General features: G+C 39.5%; 2 protein-coding genes and 2 non-coding genes across 5 annotated transcripts in view; 2 read left to right on the top strand and 2 right to left on the bottom strand.

Annotated features, from left to right (window-relative positions):
* LOC103479970 (double-stranded RNA-specific editase 1-like) overlaps positions 1 to 4645 on the bottom strand; it is a 22092-nt gene extending 17447 nt beyond the window's left edge. For both annotated transcript variants that reach the window (XR_536024.1, XM_008434687.1), the window contains exon 1: positions 4311 to 4645. Coding sequence is in view for 1 of the 2 variants with exons in the window: in XM_008434687.1 (XP_008432909.1) it covers positions 4311 to 4416 (106 nt within the window). In the remaining variant the exon portion in view is untranslated. The remainder of the gene's footprint in view (positions 1 to 4310) is intronic.
* Positions 41 to 122, top strand: trnas-cga (transfer RNA serine (anticodon CGA)). The gene has a single exon. It is a non-coding gene; the product is annotated as a tRNA-Ser (tRNA).
* Positions 834 to 915, bottom strand: trnas-uga (transfer RNA serine (anticodon UGA)). Its single transcript has one exon. It is a non-coding gene; the product is annotated as a tRNA-Ser (tRNA).
* A 7054-nt stretch (positions 4646 to 11699) lies between the features above and the next one.
* On the top strand, positions 11700 to 13712 carry LOC103479969 (tripartite motif-containing protein 16-like). The gene has a single exon (XM_008434685.2). The coding sequence runs from the start codon at positions 11819 to 11821 to the stop codon at positions 13475 to 13477; it is 1659 nt and encodes a 552-aa protein (XP_008432907.1). The 5' UTR covers positions 11700 to 11818; the 3' UTR covers positions 13478 to 13712.
* Positions 13713 to 16590: the final 2878 nt, after the last annotated feature.

Here is a 16590-nt window from a genome sequence, read left to right on the forward strand (position 1 = left end):
CATTCATTTGTTGCTTCTTCATTACATAAGTACCAATCCAGCTGTGATGGCCGAGAGGTTAAGGCGTTGGACTCGAAATCCAATGGGGTTTCCCCGCGCAGGTTCGAATCCTGCTCACAGCGAAGTGGGAACGGCTCTTTATTTGTTAAAAGTTGAAGGGATAAAAAGATAAATCCATATCTGACTTATACTGAGGTTTCTTCATTCTGGTTGTGTCTTTAAACCCTATTTTTTGGAATAATTAACTTAGACATGGTGGGAGGAAGTCCTGCTCTCTGTTTGGGGTCTGACAGCTGTGGATAATTTCATTTTCACGCAGCAATTAATGGCAAATTGTCTCATCTACCTGCAACCTGGACTGCCCTTCCTCAAGGGCACAGGAATGTGGAAACTTTTTGGATTAAGACCCGTTTACAGCGTTATGTATGTTATATAGACATCATCATTCAATAAATGAATGTCATTTAGTGAATGATTCAGTAAACAGATGTAATTAAAGCATCTGACCTGTTTTATATGTGGTTCATTCATTCGTTCACCAGGCTATGAAATTATTGCTGCATCAAGCCGTCCATCCATTTTTCTTTAAAGTAATAATCTTATATTCTGTTTTTTCATGGTTTCAGTAAAAGTCTGTACAGAAACAATATTCTGTGCATATAAGTTGAATAAAGTCACATCTTGAGTTTAAACATTCCTGATAGTTGGAGGAGTTCATGCATGATGCACACCAATAATCTGAATTTGCTGTTTTAGATGCAAACATAGTTTTGTGACTGTAGTGTTGATAGTAAGAACATCCACACTTGGATCTTTTTTTATTCTGCTCCGTTAGCTGTGAGCAGGGTTTGAACCTGCGCGGGGAAACCCCATCGGATTTCAAATCCAACGCCTTAACCGCTCGGCCATCACAGCTTCTTGACACTGAGCAAATAAAATAATAAAATTAATCTTTTCTCAGCAATGAAATCAGGCTGCAGGTCATTCAGCAAAGTTTTAATGTGGCAGTTAAAAGCATTTTGTTTGCTGTTCCTAGTTACCATGACAACAAAACGAAACCAAATGATCGCATCTGATATTTTTAAAGTAGGTTTTCATTTAAAAGTTTGAATTTTTGTCCTAATTTGTTTAACTTTGGTCCAGGGTCCGCAAATGGCCCGCAGACCTCACTTTAAACACCCTTTATGTCATGAGAGCAAACAGAAAAACACAAGTCACTGCTGCTTGTTAATCATTATATGCTCTTACTTCTATTTAGTGTCAACGATTTCTAGGTTTAAATCCACCAGAGTTCTCCCTTTCGCAAGAAAAATGTTGTTTTGCAGAGGATTCAAGAAATTCTGTGGAACGAGCATGAAAACCATCGAGCTAATGTTTCCAGAGAAGTGAGGGCCACCGTAGCGTCCATCTGCGGAAATGTGCGTTGAAATGCCTCAAAGGTCTGAAGGCAGCGATGGAGAGCACTTATCCGAAATACATCCCATCTATGAAAACGTGCAAACGCAGACAGACGAGGAGGACAGCAGCTGCTGGCCCGTAATCCTGCCTGAAAGCGGGACAATCAAATCATTTCCCGAGACGCAGCGGCCAGCGAATAACAGCTCGTTAATTTGACTTTAAAAGGCAGCAGAAGGGATTTTTATTGCAGCCAAAACATTTTTTTCTGCTTTGAAAATCTGACAATGATTTCATATTTTCATCTGTTTTACTAATTCAGTCATGTTGTCACCAAAATCAGCTGAACTTACTTTATTTTATCATGGAAAAAAATCCTCCTTTTATGTTGTTAAAAAATGTTTTGCGTATTTATTTATTTAACTTGTGGAGTTTTTTCTTGCTACTCTTTTTGATCAAATCATAAAATAAAGATTATTTTATTTAATGATTTTCGATCAAGTCATTAAATAAAATCGCCTTAAATGTGAATAAAACCATATCAAATAAAACTGCTCAACTAAAATGCTTAAATCAACATTAAAACACAATTTTCGTTACAGTTTCCGCGACTTTTACTACTTCATTTTTAATGTTGCCCGAACAGATTTCAGGCAACATTAACGATCTGAGATGTATCTTTAAAGTTGCATTTAAGTCTCGTATTTAAACCAGAAAGTTTCTGTTTCGAACAGAAATGAACTTAATTGTATTTTATTTCACATATTTTCACAGTGTTACTTTATCGGCTCCAGCAGAGGGCGCTGTGATGGCCGAGTGGTTTTACTGCGCAGGTTCAAACCCAGAAGAAGAATATCAAACAAAATGTTTAATGTTGAGATTCTGCATCAACTTGTGATGGACCTTCTTGTAGAAATTTATGATTATTCACAAAGCAACATTTAGTGACTTGTTTAACATTGAGGAACCCTAGAAATGCAGCGTTATTCCACGTTAATGCAGAATATTTTTGTTTCACAACAAATTTTATGATATGTAATCATTAATGTAATGAAAATATGAAGTTATAATTACACAGTTGGTGACATTTTATTCATTTTATGTGATTAACTGAAAATTGTTTTAATCCTGGTGTCAAAATAGTAATTTTCCTCAGTGAGAAAAAGATGTCATCATTTGTAAAATACCTGCTGCAAACAGAAGCATCAGCTGTTTAAAAATCACATAATTTTGTGGACTATGCAGAGCAATGATTCCACTTATAAAAAGGTTGATGGGTCTTTAATAAAGTGGAATAAGCTTAAAGCATTTAAAGTAAGAAGTGGATGTGAAACTGCAGTCATGACAGAGTAATCTGCAGCTTTTAGAGGATCAACATGTGCAGAACAATGGCTGCTTCATCAAGCTGACCTGTAATTATGATTAATTCTGCTTCCAGCTTATCTCCATCAGATAATACGTTTATGCAAACGGCACACAGAAAATCCAGCATTTAGACTTTTGCTTCACAGATTTAACCTCTGAACTCCTTCTGCTCATTTGTTAAACAGTGAAATGTCAGCTTGTTTTTAACAATCTGCAGAATACAGTTCAGGGATAAAAATGAATTGCTACTTTATATTATTCTGGTTTGTGGTGTAAAAATGTTAAATATTGCTTCTCTAATCTATGTTTGAAATTTCTCTCTGAGATTGCTTCAGTTTTTTCTCTGGCAGAGATGGTCTAACCTGCGTTTGGTTTCTGCACCTCAACCATCAGTTTCATTCATTCACCAGTTTATGAGCAACATGATAGAAAAGTTTTCTGTTTTTCTCTACTGAGCATTGAACACCGCTAAGTTTGGCATCTTGGAGCAGAGCCTCTGCATGCATGTGTTATTGCACATAAATCTGATTTTTCTTTTTAAATGATGACAGTGTGTTGATCATAGTATCTGTGAAGTCTGATGTCATTTTTCTGAGCTAACAACTTTGCAGTAAACCCCAAGAGTCAATATGAGTGTTTATTTTTTTGCCTCTTCTTCCAGTTTTATTTTTATAAAACAGTCTCCTGGCTTCTGTTTTAGTTACACCTGAATGAAACCTGTTGATTTGTTGAATATGAATGTACCACAACAGCAGCTGAAATGATGTTTCCCGTACGCCTGAACTTTAACAACTAACAGAATCCAAAACTATATTTGACATTTATGAGTTCATAGATGCAGAAAACTGGATGGCGATGCTCTTAATAGTTATTTAAATATTCACCATGCTGTAGAAAAACTAACATGCTTAGAAGACAAAAAGTGAAATGAGTCTGACTGTAATAAATTAACAACATGCGACTTTATTTACTGCAAAAACACAAAATCTTACCAAGTGTTTTTTCTTCTAATATCTTAGTTCACTTGAAATAAGACAAAGCTAACTTTGAAGTAACTTTTCAGTAAGAGTTTGTTTTAAGTCAATAATGTCTTAATATTACTAAAAGGTACTGGGTTCACTGGTAGATTATTTCACTTATAATAAGAGAAAATGTGAAATAATCTGCCAACGAAACATCAACATTAAGGAGATATTGACTTAAAACAAACTCTTAGTGAAAAGTTACCTATAAGTTAGTTTTGCTTCATTTCAAGTGAACTAAGATATTTTCACTAGAAACCAAAAACACTTGGTAAGATTTTGTGTTTTTGCAGGGTTGGAGACTTAACGGCTTCAGAGGGAGAATCAATCCCATTGTCCGAGTTTAGTTTAGTTTCACTGAAGTAATTAAGTTTATTGTAAACAGAAAATAATCTCTTAATAAAAATGTTGCAAACAGACAAAGATCAGCTGCAGAATCTCATTCTAACAGAAACTGGAATAATAAAAACATCCTGGACAGATTCAATGTTCAGTTTGACTAAATGTGAGTTTAGATTCTTGACCAACCTTTGGCTTTCCTCCTCTTCCTCCTCCTCTTCCTCCCGGACCTTCTGCTCACGTCACCATCTGGCCTCTGCATGCTCCTGCTGCAGGTCTCCTGCGCCGGTGCCATCGCTTCTCCTTCTGACAAGAAAAACCTCCAAACTGTTTGGCAGAGAGGCTCTGACTTCTCCCCCCGCCGCTCTGCTGCTGCTGGAGGCTTTAGCAGGCAGTGACATCATGAGGAGGAGGAGGAAGAGGAAGTGGAGGTCCCAACATGCTTGTTTTCAAATCGTTCACACTGCAGCCTGAAGTGACCCAATTCCGATTTTTTTGACGTAATGCGACCTGTATCTGATCTTTTCATGGCAGTGTGAACAGCTCAGGTCGGATTCTTTTTAGAATGTGATCCATATCCGATACGTATCCGATTCAAATGCGACCATAACGTCCAGGTCGCATTCATCCGAACTGAACGTCACTGATTCTCAACAAATCTCACTATTCTGCGTCCTGATACGAGCAAGAGGGAAGAAAAACAACAACCATGACGGATTATATGAGCATTAAGATTTTTAATATGCTGCTCCAGTTGATAACAACTTCAAATATGTAAGCTAAGCTCCACCGTTAGCCTCCATGTTTACTTCCGCAAACACTGAGCTCTTCTTCTTTTATGGCGGTTGGCAGAACACTGAGAACGCTGACGCTWTGGYSCCCTCTACTGCGCATGCGGGACACTTTCAGGTCGTTTGCACGTTTACACAGCAGAACACATACAGGTCGCATTTACTGGCAGTGGGAACGACCCTGGCAAAAAAAATCGGAATTGAGTCACTTCAGGCTGCAGTGTGAACGCACCCAGAAATCCATGTCTTCTTCTTCTTTTGTTTAGTTCAAAGTTTCTGTCCTTTAAAGTTTTGTTTTGTTGCTTTGTGAGCTGCTTTCAGTTGCTTTAAACGTCTTTCAAGAACAAGCAATAGTAAAAACTCTCTTCTCTTTTTCTGTTTGTGTTTTTGATGCAGAATTTCAGCTGCTTCTTCCAGATTTAAGAGGGAAAGTTATGATCAGCAAAACAAAAGCAGTTGTTGCTCTTTGCAGATCTGCAGCATGAAGAAAAACCCAAGAAACATTTAAGACAATCTTCCTAGGAGCAAATGTATCAATAAATTCACTGATGTCTCTTCTAGACGTGACATTTTTGAACAAAACGATCCTCTCCATGTTTGGAGGAACCTGAACAAAAACAGTTCATATCCACTGTTGGGCACGGTGGTGGAGGGATGGTGACTCAGGGATGTTTTTGTGTTTCCATGTTAAGGAAATGTTGACCACATATTTCTAAAGATATTATCTCAGACATGGCAGGAAATTATTCCCTTCTTTTATTATTTAAATCTTTTTTCTTGCCTTTAAAGTTTTCTTGAGTGAAAAAGATTAACAACAAGCGGTTTCATTTTCTTACCTTCATTTCGAACAACTTTTCTAAACATTTTTTAACTTAAATTGCTTCATGTATTAATAGAAATAATGCAAAACTCTACAGGAATATCCTCCATATGTGCAGCTAGAAAACTTTTTACTGCGTCATAAAATCCAACTCAATATTTTAATGAAGTTTTGACAGCAGAGTGAAATTCCTAGTTTTTTGTTTATCTGTCTGACTGTATAATTATTTTGTAAAATTAAGTCACATTTCAGCTTGTATTTAATTAGTTACAGAGAATTAAATCATATTTCAACTATTAGAAATATCAGATAATAATGTTTCTGCCACTTCAGCATTATAGAAGCAAAATGTCTTAAATTGTGAAAACATCACAAAATATAAAAATTTATGAAGAACAAGATGAAAACCAGTTTTCTTGTTTTCAGCAATGATTTTAATTAAATATTAAACCCATTCTCTCATATTTAAAGTTTATTTTTATAGCTTAATTTTTATGGATAATCTTTTTGAGCTTGGTTCCAGACATGTAAGTTTAAGATGATATATGTTTGTAACAGGTGAAATGTGGGTCAGCAAAAATATTTTCAGTGCTTAAAAGTTTTACATTTTTAAAAATTTGCTGGAAATAATTTTCTAAGTTGGTGTAAAGTTTTAAAAATACATGTAGACTATCTAGTTTTATCACTGATAAATGACACAATATGTGACACCAGACTATTTGCTCCTCTATTTGCATAATAATGCATGTTTTGCATAATCCTCTTTTTGTTCTTCGCTCCTTCGCCTCCAATCACCGCAGGTTTTAATCCACGTCAATCATCTTCAACAAGCTGATCATCTCCGATAGAGCAACTTGTATTTCCATTTTTATTTACTTGTGTTTTTTAATAAAATGATTTTTAACTTTTTAAAAAATGTACCTTCTTTTAATTTTTAAATATTTATCTAGTTATTTAATTGTTTGCTTTGTGTCACTCATGAAGTTATGCAGAAGAATCATTACAGAAACAGTTGGTGCGACACATATTTTGGATATGTGTCGGACCATATTGGATATATTTTTCCCTCAGTGGGGTCGGGAGGGTTGCTGGTGCCTATCTCCAGCCAATGTTTTGGGTGAGAGGTGGGGTCACCCTGGACAGGTCGCCAGTCTGTTGCAGGGCAACACAGAGACACACAGGACACACAACCATGCACACACACCTAGGGGCAATTTGGAGAGGCCAATTAACCTGACAGTCATGTTTTTGGACTGTGGGAGGAAACCGGAGTACCCGGAGAAAACCCACCATGCACAGGGAGAACATGGAGACTCCATGCAGAAAGACCCCAGGCTGGGAATCGAACCCAGAACCTTCTTGCTGCAAGGCAACAGCTCTACCAACTGCGCCACTGTGCAGCCCGCAAAAGAAGTCACTACCTGGAAATTATTTCATTAAATTTTCTTTTTTTTTTTTTGTGGCTTTTATTCATTTTTATTGTTTTTCCCCACAGCATTTTTATTTTAATATTTCTGTATGTGTTTTTTTTTTTGCACCATGGCTGGACACGGAAGCGTAAATGAGCCCAGGGTCGTTCTGAGTTGTTGTCCTGGTAACTCGGCTGTGAAACATGCAGGAATCTCCCAGCAGACCCTCCGGATGCGACGCGCGGGGAATCAGAGGAAGCTGGTGATAAAGTCAGATGTTCTCACATATGAAGCACCTGGACGTTTCCACGGTGTGCAACCATTTCATGTAATGTGGTAAAAATAATAATAATAATATGCACTGCATCTCCTCCTGCCGCTTCCTGACATTCAAACTCAGATAAAGTAGATAAGATCACGCAGACACAGCACAGAGGTTATTACTGCGTCTGATGGGAAACACAGATTTCACAGATTGCGCCGTAGTTCAGCCTGTGGCTAAAACCCCGCCGGGCACAGGGAATGAGGTGTTGTATGAAATGAGCTCCCATCAAATCGCTCTCCGATGTTCTCCTCAGGCCAGACATTACGGAGTAAAAACCTTCTGCAGCCTTCAGGCGAACTTCCTGCCGCTTTGTCAAGCAGGTTTGGCTGCAACTGGCTGCATGAAAACATGAACTGATCCCAAGTTTCTCACTGTTTGCTTTGAGTTTCTGTTCAGATTTTTGTTTTTCAGATACATTTTGAGGAATCTAAAGTGATGCCATCATCATTTAAAATCCTGGGATTGTGTTTTATTCCATAGGGAAACGGGAAAGGATGTGTGTGTTTATTTATTATCTTTTCATTCAGATTTAAGAAACTTCTTACCATAACTATGCTGATGATACACAACTTTAACTCACAAAAAAAATGCAGAAGCAGCTTCAATCATTTGGAACAAACATTCAGAAAACTGCAAAACTGATGAAACACTGAGTTCCTTTAAATCACTGAAACCCTTGATGTAAGGGATCTTAGACTTAAAAGAGACTAAAAACCCCTAAACCTAAATAACTTTTAAGTTTTTTAGACTTAAAAACCCTTAGATCAAAATTTGATTTTGATTTATGGATGATTTGTTTAGTTATCTTTAATAAGTAGAACATTTATTGATATGTTTGATATATATTTTGACGAAATGTAATGTTTGTTGCTTGTTTCATTATTAGTTATCATGTTTTTATCATGCAAAGTACTTTGAACTGCCTTGTTCTGGTCATGTTTACAAATTAACTCGACTTATCAGCTCCAAATCCGTCTCTCTTTCTTTACTTCCTTTAGTTTTTGGTTTTATTAGCTTTAAAAACAAGCAATGTAATTATAGTAATCAATGTTGTTGCTTTTAAGCTGTTTTGTAGTTTGTTTCAAACTTGTATATGATTAAATTTGTTTTAGTTTTGCGTAACCAGGTCGTTATGTTTTGGAGATTTCTGTCCAAGTCCGTCTTGAAAATGAGATTTGGATCTATCTGGGTTTTACCTGGTTAAATAAAGGGAAAAAAAGGTTTTCTGTTCTGACCAAACATCAGATCTTTATTTTAGGCTTTGCCTTAATTTCCTTTTGCTACCTTTCTAACCGTCAACATCTGTCATGCATTTAATGTTACCCTTTTTGAGACTTTGTTGGGCTCATTAGATTGGATATGAAAGAAATGTCAGTATTTTCTGTTTAAAATCTTAAACATTTCCACCAGTCTCTGCATGCCAGTTGCATTGTGCCTTTTTGTTTTTGAGACTGCAGCCCTAAAGTCAGCCACCCTTCACTGAACAGGCGTTGAGTTTAATTACGCCGTGAGAAAGTGACGCCGTGATTAAGTTGATTAGATTTCATGAGCTTCTGAAAGGCGAACCGAATGGCTGATTAAGTATTTACTGTTGGTTTCCTCCCTGACAGACCGGCAGATCAAATCTCATCTCCCAGCGGGGCTCGCTGTGTGGAGCAATCCACCACCGGGTCACTGAGAACCGGGCGTCCGGCTGTCACTTTTAATCATGTTTACTTCAGATGACCCAACATAAAAATCCAGGGATTTATGTATAAACCAAACAGAAGAGTTTAAAGAAGATATGATCATCCTTGTCGGAACAAGTCATTGTTCCGACTTGTATTAATACACAAGTCGGAACAATGACTGAAGAAACCATGAGTGTTAGGAGGAGATCCAGGTTAGTGACGACCTACTGGAAATGGCGACATCTAGTGGTGATAGTGTCATGTTGCAATTTGACTGGTATTTTGTATTTAGCAAAAATTTTAGTTTTGAAAAGCAAGTTTTGAAAGCAAAATTTAGTTAAGCTTCTGTAAATCAATCAGTCAGTGAAAATTCACAATTTTAAGCTCAAGTCGTCACCAGTGTTGTACAGCTTATTTTGATAAAACACTACTTAACGCAAAACAATAAATATAATTACTATTTACATCTGCGACAGACTGGCGACCTGTCCAGGGTGAACCCCGCCTCTCGCCCGGAACGTTAGCTGGAGAGGCACCAGCACCCCTCCTGACCCCATTAAGGGACAAGGGTGTAAGAAAATGGATGGATGGATGGATACTATTAACATTGTTATAACATATTAATAAATGGACATGTATTAATGTGTTTTATTCTGCACTATCCATTGCAACAAACCTTTATGTCCATTTTTGTAGTGCAGACTCACGGTCAGAAATCCCTTCAAACTACTGTCAGTACACAGAGTTGACTCTCAGCTGGCAGTCGGTTTGCTACTCGTTCCTTCACACCTGAACTTACCTATCCACCATCCAGTGCAGTCTCTACCATCTACCACCAAAGAACTCACTCCGTCAAAACCTCACATTGGATCCCGGATCAGTTCAAGGACACCAATAAAGAGACCATTCCCCAGAACCCACTGTATACCCACCTGGCAGAAGTAATTCTTCCGTCCAAGTAAGATCAGTCTAATTCTTCCTGAAGTTCCACTTATCAACAACCTCAAACTCACCATACTCTTCTCGCTCTTCTTCAGAATACAGACGACCCTGGTTGCCCTTCACAAGGACAAGAACCGCACAGTCTCACTTTTCCATCCATCCATCCATCCATCCATCCATTTTCTGCCGCTTATCCGGGGTCGGGTCGCGGGGGCAGCAGCTTCAGAAGGGAGGCCCAGACTTCCCTCTCCCCAGCCACTTCTTCCAGCTCCTCCGGGGGAATCCCAAGGCGTTCCCAGGCCAGCTGAGAGACGTAATCCCTCCAGCGTGTCCTGGGTCTTCCCCGAGGCCTCCTCCAGGTGGGACGTGCCCGGAACACCTCACCAGGGAGGCGTCCAGGAGGCATCCTGACCAGATGCCCGAGCCTCAACTGGCTCCTCTCGACGTGGAGGAGCAGCGGCTCTACTCTGAGTCCCTCCCGGATGACCGAGCTTCTCACCCTATCTCTAAGGGAGAGCCCAGCCACCCTGCGGAGGAAACCCATTTCGGCCGCTCGTACCCGTGATCTCGTTCTTTCGGTCATGACCCAAAGTTCAGTCTCACTTTTCATCATTGTTAAAATAAACTTTATTTTTCTGATCACTTGTTCTCCTGGTGGTGTTCTGTATGTGGGTAAAGAGACTAGGGCCCATCATGGCACTCCAAAGATCGTCCATAAAATCAGTGTGTAAATCTGTAACTCAAAACTCACCACAGTGCTCTGGTGGTGAGCACCAGACACATTAGATGTGTTTCATCCCTTGATGTGTTTCATCCCCAGCCAGATTCCAATAGCCAGATTCTGCTATTGGAATCTGGCTCCCCGGGCCGGCCTTGGCTGACCAGCTATCCTTCCCTGGTTGTTATTTCTAAAGAAGACTCTGTTCTTCTGCCCCCCCTCCCTGGTACAGCTGTGTCTCTGAACTGATAAAGCTGGCGTGAATTCCAAGATCGTACTCGCAATCGCATGCTTCAGTTACACACACACACATAACTCACATGAGACCCATATGCATGTCACACCTCCTCGTACCCGGCTTGTTTTGTCTATATGTGTTTATATGTGCTTAAGTGCCGAGGTTATTTTTCTTCATCTCAAGCTCTGCCCTGCAAAGAGCAGAGTGTGAGCCAGGCTGGGTTTTTTTTTGCCTCTCCTTCTTTCCTTCCTTACCTGATGTTTTCTCTTAATTTTTTTTCTATTTCCTCCTGCAAGGGCGCCTGTCGGGCTGCAAGGAGTCAGCCAACTATCCTCCTCCCACCCCCCACCCCCATGTTGTGGATGGATGGTTGTAGCTGAAACTGCAATTTTGTTGTCTTTGTGACAAGGACAATAAAATTCTTCTGGAGAAGACAAGATATTTGGTTTCTAACAAGACCTAAACATCGTTTTAAAAATTCTCAAAATATGAAACCAAGAATTTATATGAATCAGTAAATATTTAACAAACTATTGTAAATGAGGAGTTAAAGGTCAGATTTACAGCCCTGCTACATATTTAACAGGCTGAAAAACCTGATAACTCTCCCTCTTTTTCCTGTGCTTAAACAAACCTTGAAACTGGGAGGAACAACAGCTGCTGAAGCTGAAAGCTGATTGGCTGGAGCCTCTCTGCACTGACACGTGATTGGTAGATCAGAGCTCAACCCAGTTTCTGTTCTCAGGAAATGAAACTCACACAGTCGCTGTGACTGAGAGCAGAAATGGAGCAGAATCAGATGGACCRAGAAACTTTCTCCTGTTCGATCTGTTTGGATCTACTGAAGGATCCGGTGAYGATTCCCTGTGGACACAGCTACTGTATGAACTGTATTAAAAGCTTCTGGGATGAAGGTGAGGAGAAGAAAAGCTGCCACTGTCCTCAATGCAGAGAGACATTCACACCGAGGCCTGTTTTAAAGAAGAACACCATGCTAGCAGCTTTAGTGGAGCAGCTGAAGAAGACTGGACTCCAAGCTGCTCCTGCTGATCTCTGCTATGCTGGACCTGAAGATGTGGCCTGTGATTTCTGCACTGGAAGAAAACTGAAAGCCATCAAGTCCTGTTTAGTCTGTCTGGCCTCTTACTGTGAGAAACACCTTCAGCCTCATTATGATGTAGCTCCTTTAAAAAAACACAAGCTGGTGGAGCCGTCCAAGAACCTCCAGGAGAACATCTGCTCTAAGCATGATGAGGTGATGAAGATGTTCTGCCGCACTGATCAGACATTTATCTGCTACATTTGCCCAGTTGATGAGCATGAAGGTCATGACACAGTGTCAACTGCAGCAGAAAGGACTGAGAGGCAGAGAGAGCTGGAGGAGAGACGAGGAAACATCCAGCAGAGAATCCAGGACAGAGAGAAAGAAGTGAAGCTGCTTCAACAGGAGGTGGAGGCCATCAATCACTCTGCTGATAAAACAGTGGAGGACAGTGAGAAGATCTTCACTGAGCTGATCCGTCTCCTCCAGAAAAGAAGCTCTGATGTGAAGCAGCAGATCAGATCCCAGCAGGAAACTGAAGTGAGTCGAGTCAAAGATGTTCAGGAGAAGCTGGAGCAGGAGATCAGTGAGCTGAAGAGGAAAGACGCTGAGCTGGAGCAGCTCTCACACACAGAGGATCACAACCAGTTTCTCCTCAACTACCCCTCACTGCCAGCACTCAGGGAGTCGACACVCTCATCCAGCATCAACATCCGTCCTCTGAGACACTTTGAGGACGTGACAGCAGCTGTGTCAGAGCTCAGAGACAAACTACAGGACGTCCTGAGAGACTCATGGACAAACATCTCACTGATGGTCACTGAGGTGGATGTTCTACTGTCAGGACCAGAACCAAAGACCAGAGATGGATTCTTAAAGTATTCATATAAAATCACAATGGATCCAAACACAGCTCACACAAAGCTGGCTCTATCAGATGGGAACAGGAAGGTGACAGGGATGGATCAACATCAGTCTTATCCAAGTCATACAGACAGATTCACTTATTGGCTTCAGGTTCTGAGTAAAGAGAGTCTGACTGGACGTTGTTACTGGGAGGTGGAGAGGAGCGGGAGAGTTTATGTTGCAGTCACATACAAGAATATCAGCAGAGCAGGAAGTCGTAATGAATGTAAATTTGGACATAATGATAAATCTTGGGCTTTACGTTGTAAAGGTTCTCCAAGTTTTGGTCACAACAACATCTGGACCTCCATCTCAGGTCCAGTTTCCTCCAGAGTCGGAGTGTACCTGGACCACAGAGCAGGTATTCTGTCCTTCTACAGCGTCTCTGAATCCATGACTCTGATCCACAGAGTCCAGACCAGATTCACTGAGCCGCTACTGGCTGGAGTTTTGGTTTGTAAAGAAAGTTCTGCAGAGTTCTGTAAACCCAAATAGACAGAATCCTCTAAAGCAGGAGTGTGTAACTCATTTTCATTTTGGGCCATGTCAATAATCTGAATGCTCTTAAAGGACCGGTTGTGCAAGAATATGTTGATAAAACCAATTAAACTGTTACAATATCAATAAATAGCCATTCCTCCATGATTTTGATTGTTTTAGTGGAGGATTTTCTTGCAATTAAAAGTACAGATTGCGTGATGCCAATTTAGAAATGTTTGTAAGAATTTTTTATATTTGTGCTAATGTATGTCGAATGTGATTTTTTTTAAATTACAGACACTTAAACTCAATGTTTTTGACCAATATTGAGAAAAATGTTTCAGTAAAATGAGAAAAAAATCTAGAGATTTGTTGATTTTGTGTGAATTTTGCAGATTTGTGAAAAACTGCAAGGACTTATTGATAAAAAAAGCCACATAAAAAGCTCTGGCGGGCCAAATTTGGCCCCCGGACCTTGAGTTTGACACCTGTGCTCTAAAGGTTCACCGAGTTTGATTCGTATTTTTAATCCTTCAATGAATTATTTTCTTGATCATTCTTGTTTTCTTTGTAAACTGCTCAGAAATAATGAGATAAGGGGTAGGATTAAATAAGTGGCCACGTCTTCCTAATCCTTTTCAAACAGAAAAATAGTGGTCAATTTTTCTGTTTATTGATTTATGCACATGTTTTCTCTGTCCTACTGATTGCTAGTTTTACTGTTTATAAAAATCTGTTCAAAATAAATTAAATCAAAATCAATAGTGAGAGCTCTTGTTTTTCTTGAAATCTGATCTTCTGTTTTTGTTAAATTTGCTCATTTTTCAATATTCCTCTCTAAAACAGATGATCAGAAAATTAGCCGTTTGTCATATCTTGTTAGTTTTTGCAGCATTGACGGTGAACTCAGGAATAAAATGACAAATAATTCCTCAGGTTGAAAAAGTTAAACCAATTCTTTGATCCTGTTCTTGTTTTGATACATTTTAAGTCTTGACATATCAGTGTCTCATTGTGATCTTGAACTGATTTCATCTCTATTTTTTGTAGGGGTGCATCGATTTAACGGCCAGGCGATTTATCTGTGCCGATTTCCTTAATTTTTTGAGATTGGTGATCATTTTTACATGTGAAGCCAATCTTATCCACCGATGTTACCAACCTCGGCAAAGGTGTAAAAATCAACCACTGTGCTTTTCTTTTATCCTGTGAGAGGTTTGACTGACAAACCGGCCCACCACGTCATGTCTGCACATTTACAGTCAACAGTACCCGCTGTTGCTAATTCAACAACTTTTTTGACATATTGAGCAACATTTCAGACAAAAAAATTATATCGGCCAAAATCAGAATCGGTAAGTTAGGCTTTTTAAAAAGATCGGTAATTGGCGATTGGCCAGAAAACTGCAATTGGTGCACCCCTAATTTTTAGGAGAAGAAACTCCAGAATAAATATGTCATGTTGCTGGACTGTTGCTGGTCGCAAAGTTTGGGAACAGATTTGATTCTGGCTTCTAGGATCTATTTTTATTTGATGTCAAGAAATGAAAGAAGCTTTATGCTTCTTTATCTGAAGCATAGAGAGACAATAACTGACCTCCTCAGATCAAAAGCCAATATCTGTGATGGTATGGGGGTGTGTTAATGCCCATGATATGGGTAACTTACACATTTGTGAAGGTACCTTTAATGCTGAATGTTTCATACAGGTTTTAGAGCAACATATGATGCCATCCAAGCCATGTCTTTTTGAGGGACATCCCTGCTGATTTGAGCAAGACGATGCCAAGTCACATTCTACACGTGTTACAACAGCATGGTGCTGCAGTAAGAGTGGACTGGTCTGCCTGCAGTCCAGATCCTTCTCCCATCGAACATGTGTGGTGCATTATGAAGCACAAAATACGACAATGGAGACCAGGACTGTTGAGCAACTGAAGTTATACATCAAACAAGAGTGTGATGAATTCCACCTACAAAGCTTAAACAATTATTTTCCTGAATTCATAATTGCTAAATGAATGTTGTTAAAAGGAAAGATGATGTAACATGGAGGTAAATCACCTCATTAGCTGTCAAGTCAAAACTTTCAGACAAGGTATATACATTTCTGTTCTTTCAGGTTCCTGTCTGCAGGACGGTCAAAGCTGCACATATTTACTTAACCTCCTGTTTTTTTTAAATGCTTTTAATGGGTAATTAAAAATAAAGTAAAAAACAAAACAAAAAAATGCTTTTGACGTATTTCATGAAGTCAAAAGCACCATAGTCAAGTATTAAAGTGAGTAGTATCTGGAATATTTCAGCTACATCCCTTTGCTTTAAATTCAACCAAATTAATGCTGTTATTCATTTTCACACTCATTGGTTCTTAAGCTCAGGTCATTAGAAAATAAATAGTAAAATTATTTTATCAGGAGTGTCTCGTGATGGTGGCTGCACAGTGGCGCAGTTGGTAGAGCTGTTGCCTTGCAGCACGAAGGTTCTGGGTTCGATTCCCGGCCCCGGTCTTTCTGCATGGAGTTTGCATGTTCTCCCTGTGCATGGTGGGTTTTCTCCAGGTACTCCGGTTTCCTCCTAACATGACTGTTAGGTTAATTGGCTTCTACAAATTGTCCCTAGGTGTGTGTGCATGGTTGTTTGTCTCTGTGTTGCCCTGTGACAGACTGGCGACCTGTCCAGGGTGACCCCGCCTCTCGCCCGGAACGTTGGCTGGAGATGGGCACCAGCACCCCTCCTGACCCCACTGAGGGACAAGGGTGAAAGAAAATGGATGGATGTCTCATGATGCTGGAGAAGATAAAATCTTTGTTTTCCGCTTCAGTTATACAGAACATGCTCTCAAAGTAAAGTCTGACAATATCTTCAGAAATTTCAACAAAACTTAAGTTGGGAAAACTTAAGTCTCAAATTAAGAAACTAAGAACTTTTGTTAACCAGTAACTATTGAATAAACCTTCTTGTAAGTGAGCAGACAAAGGTCAGATTTACCGTTCTGCTCCTTATTCTGCAGGATGTAAAAACATAATGACCTATGAAGCTGGGTGGAACCAGGGGTGAAAGTAGTTTTAAATTCTTGGGGGTACTATGACAAAAGTGTGTGTGTGTGTGTGTGTGTATATATATAA

This window comes from Poecilia reticulata, linkage group LG17 (genome assembly GCF_000633615.1).
Source record: "Poecilia reticulata strain Guanapo linkage group LG17, Guppy_female_1.0+MT, whole genome shotgun sequence".
In the NCBI taxonomy this organism is placed as follows: Eukaryota; Metazoa; Chordata; class Actinopteri; order Cyprinodontiformes; family Poeciliidae; genus Poecilia; species Poecilia reticulata.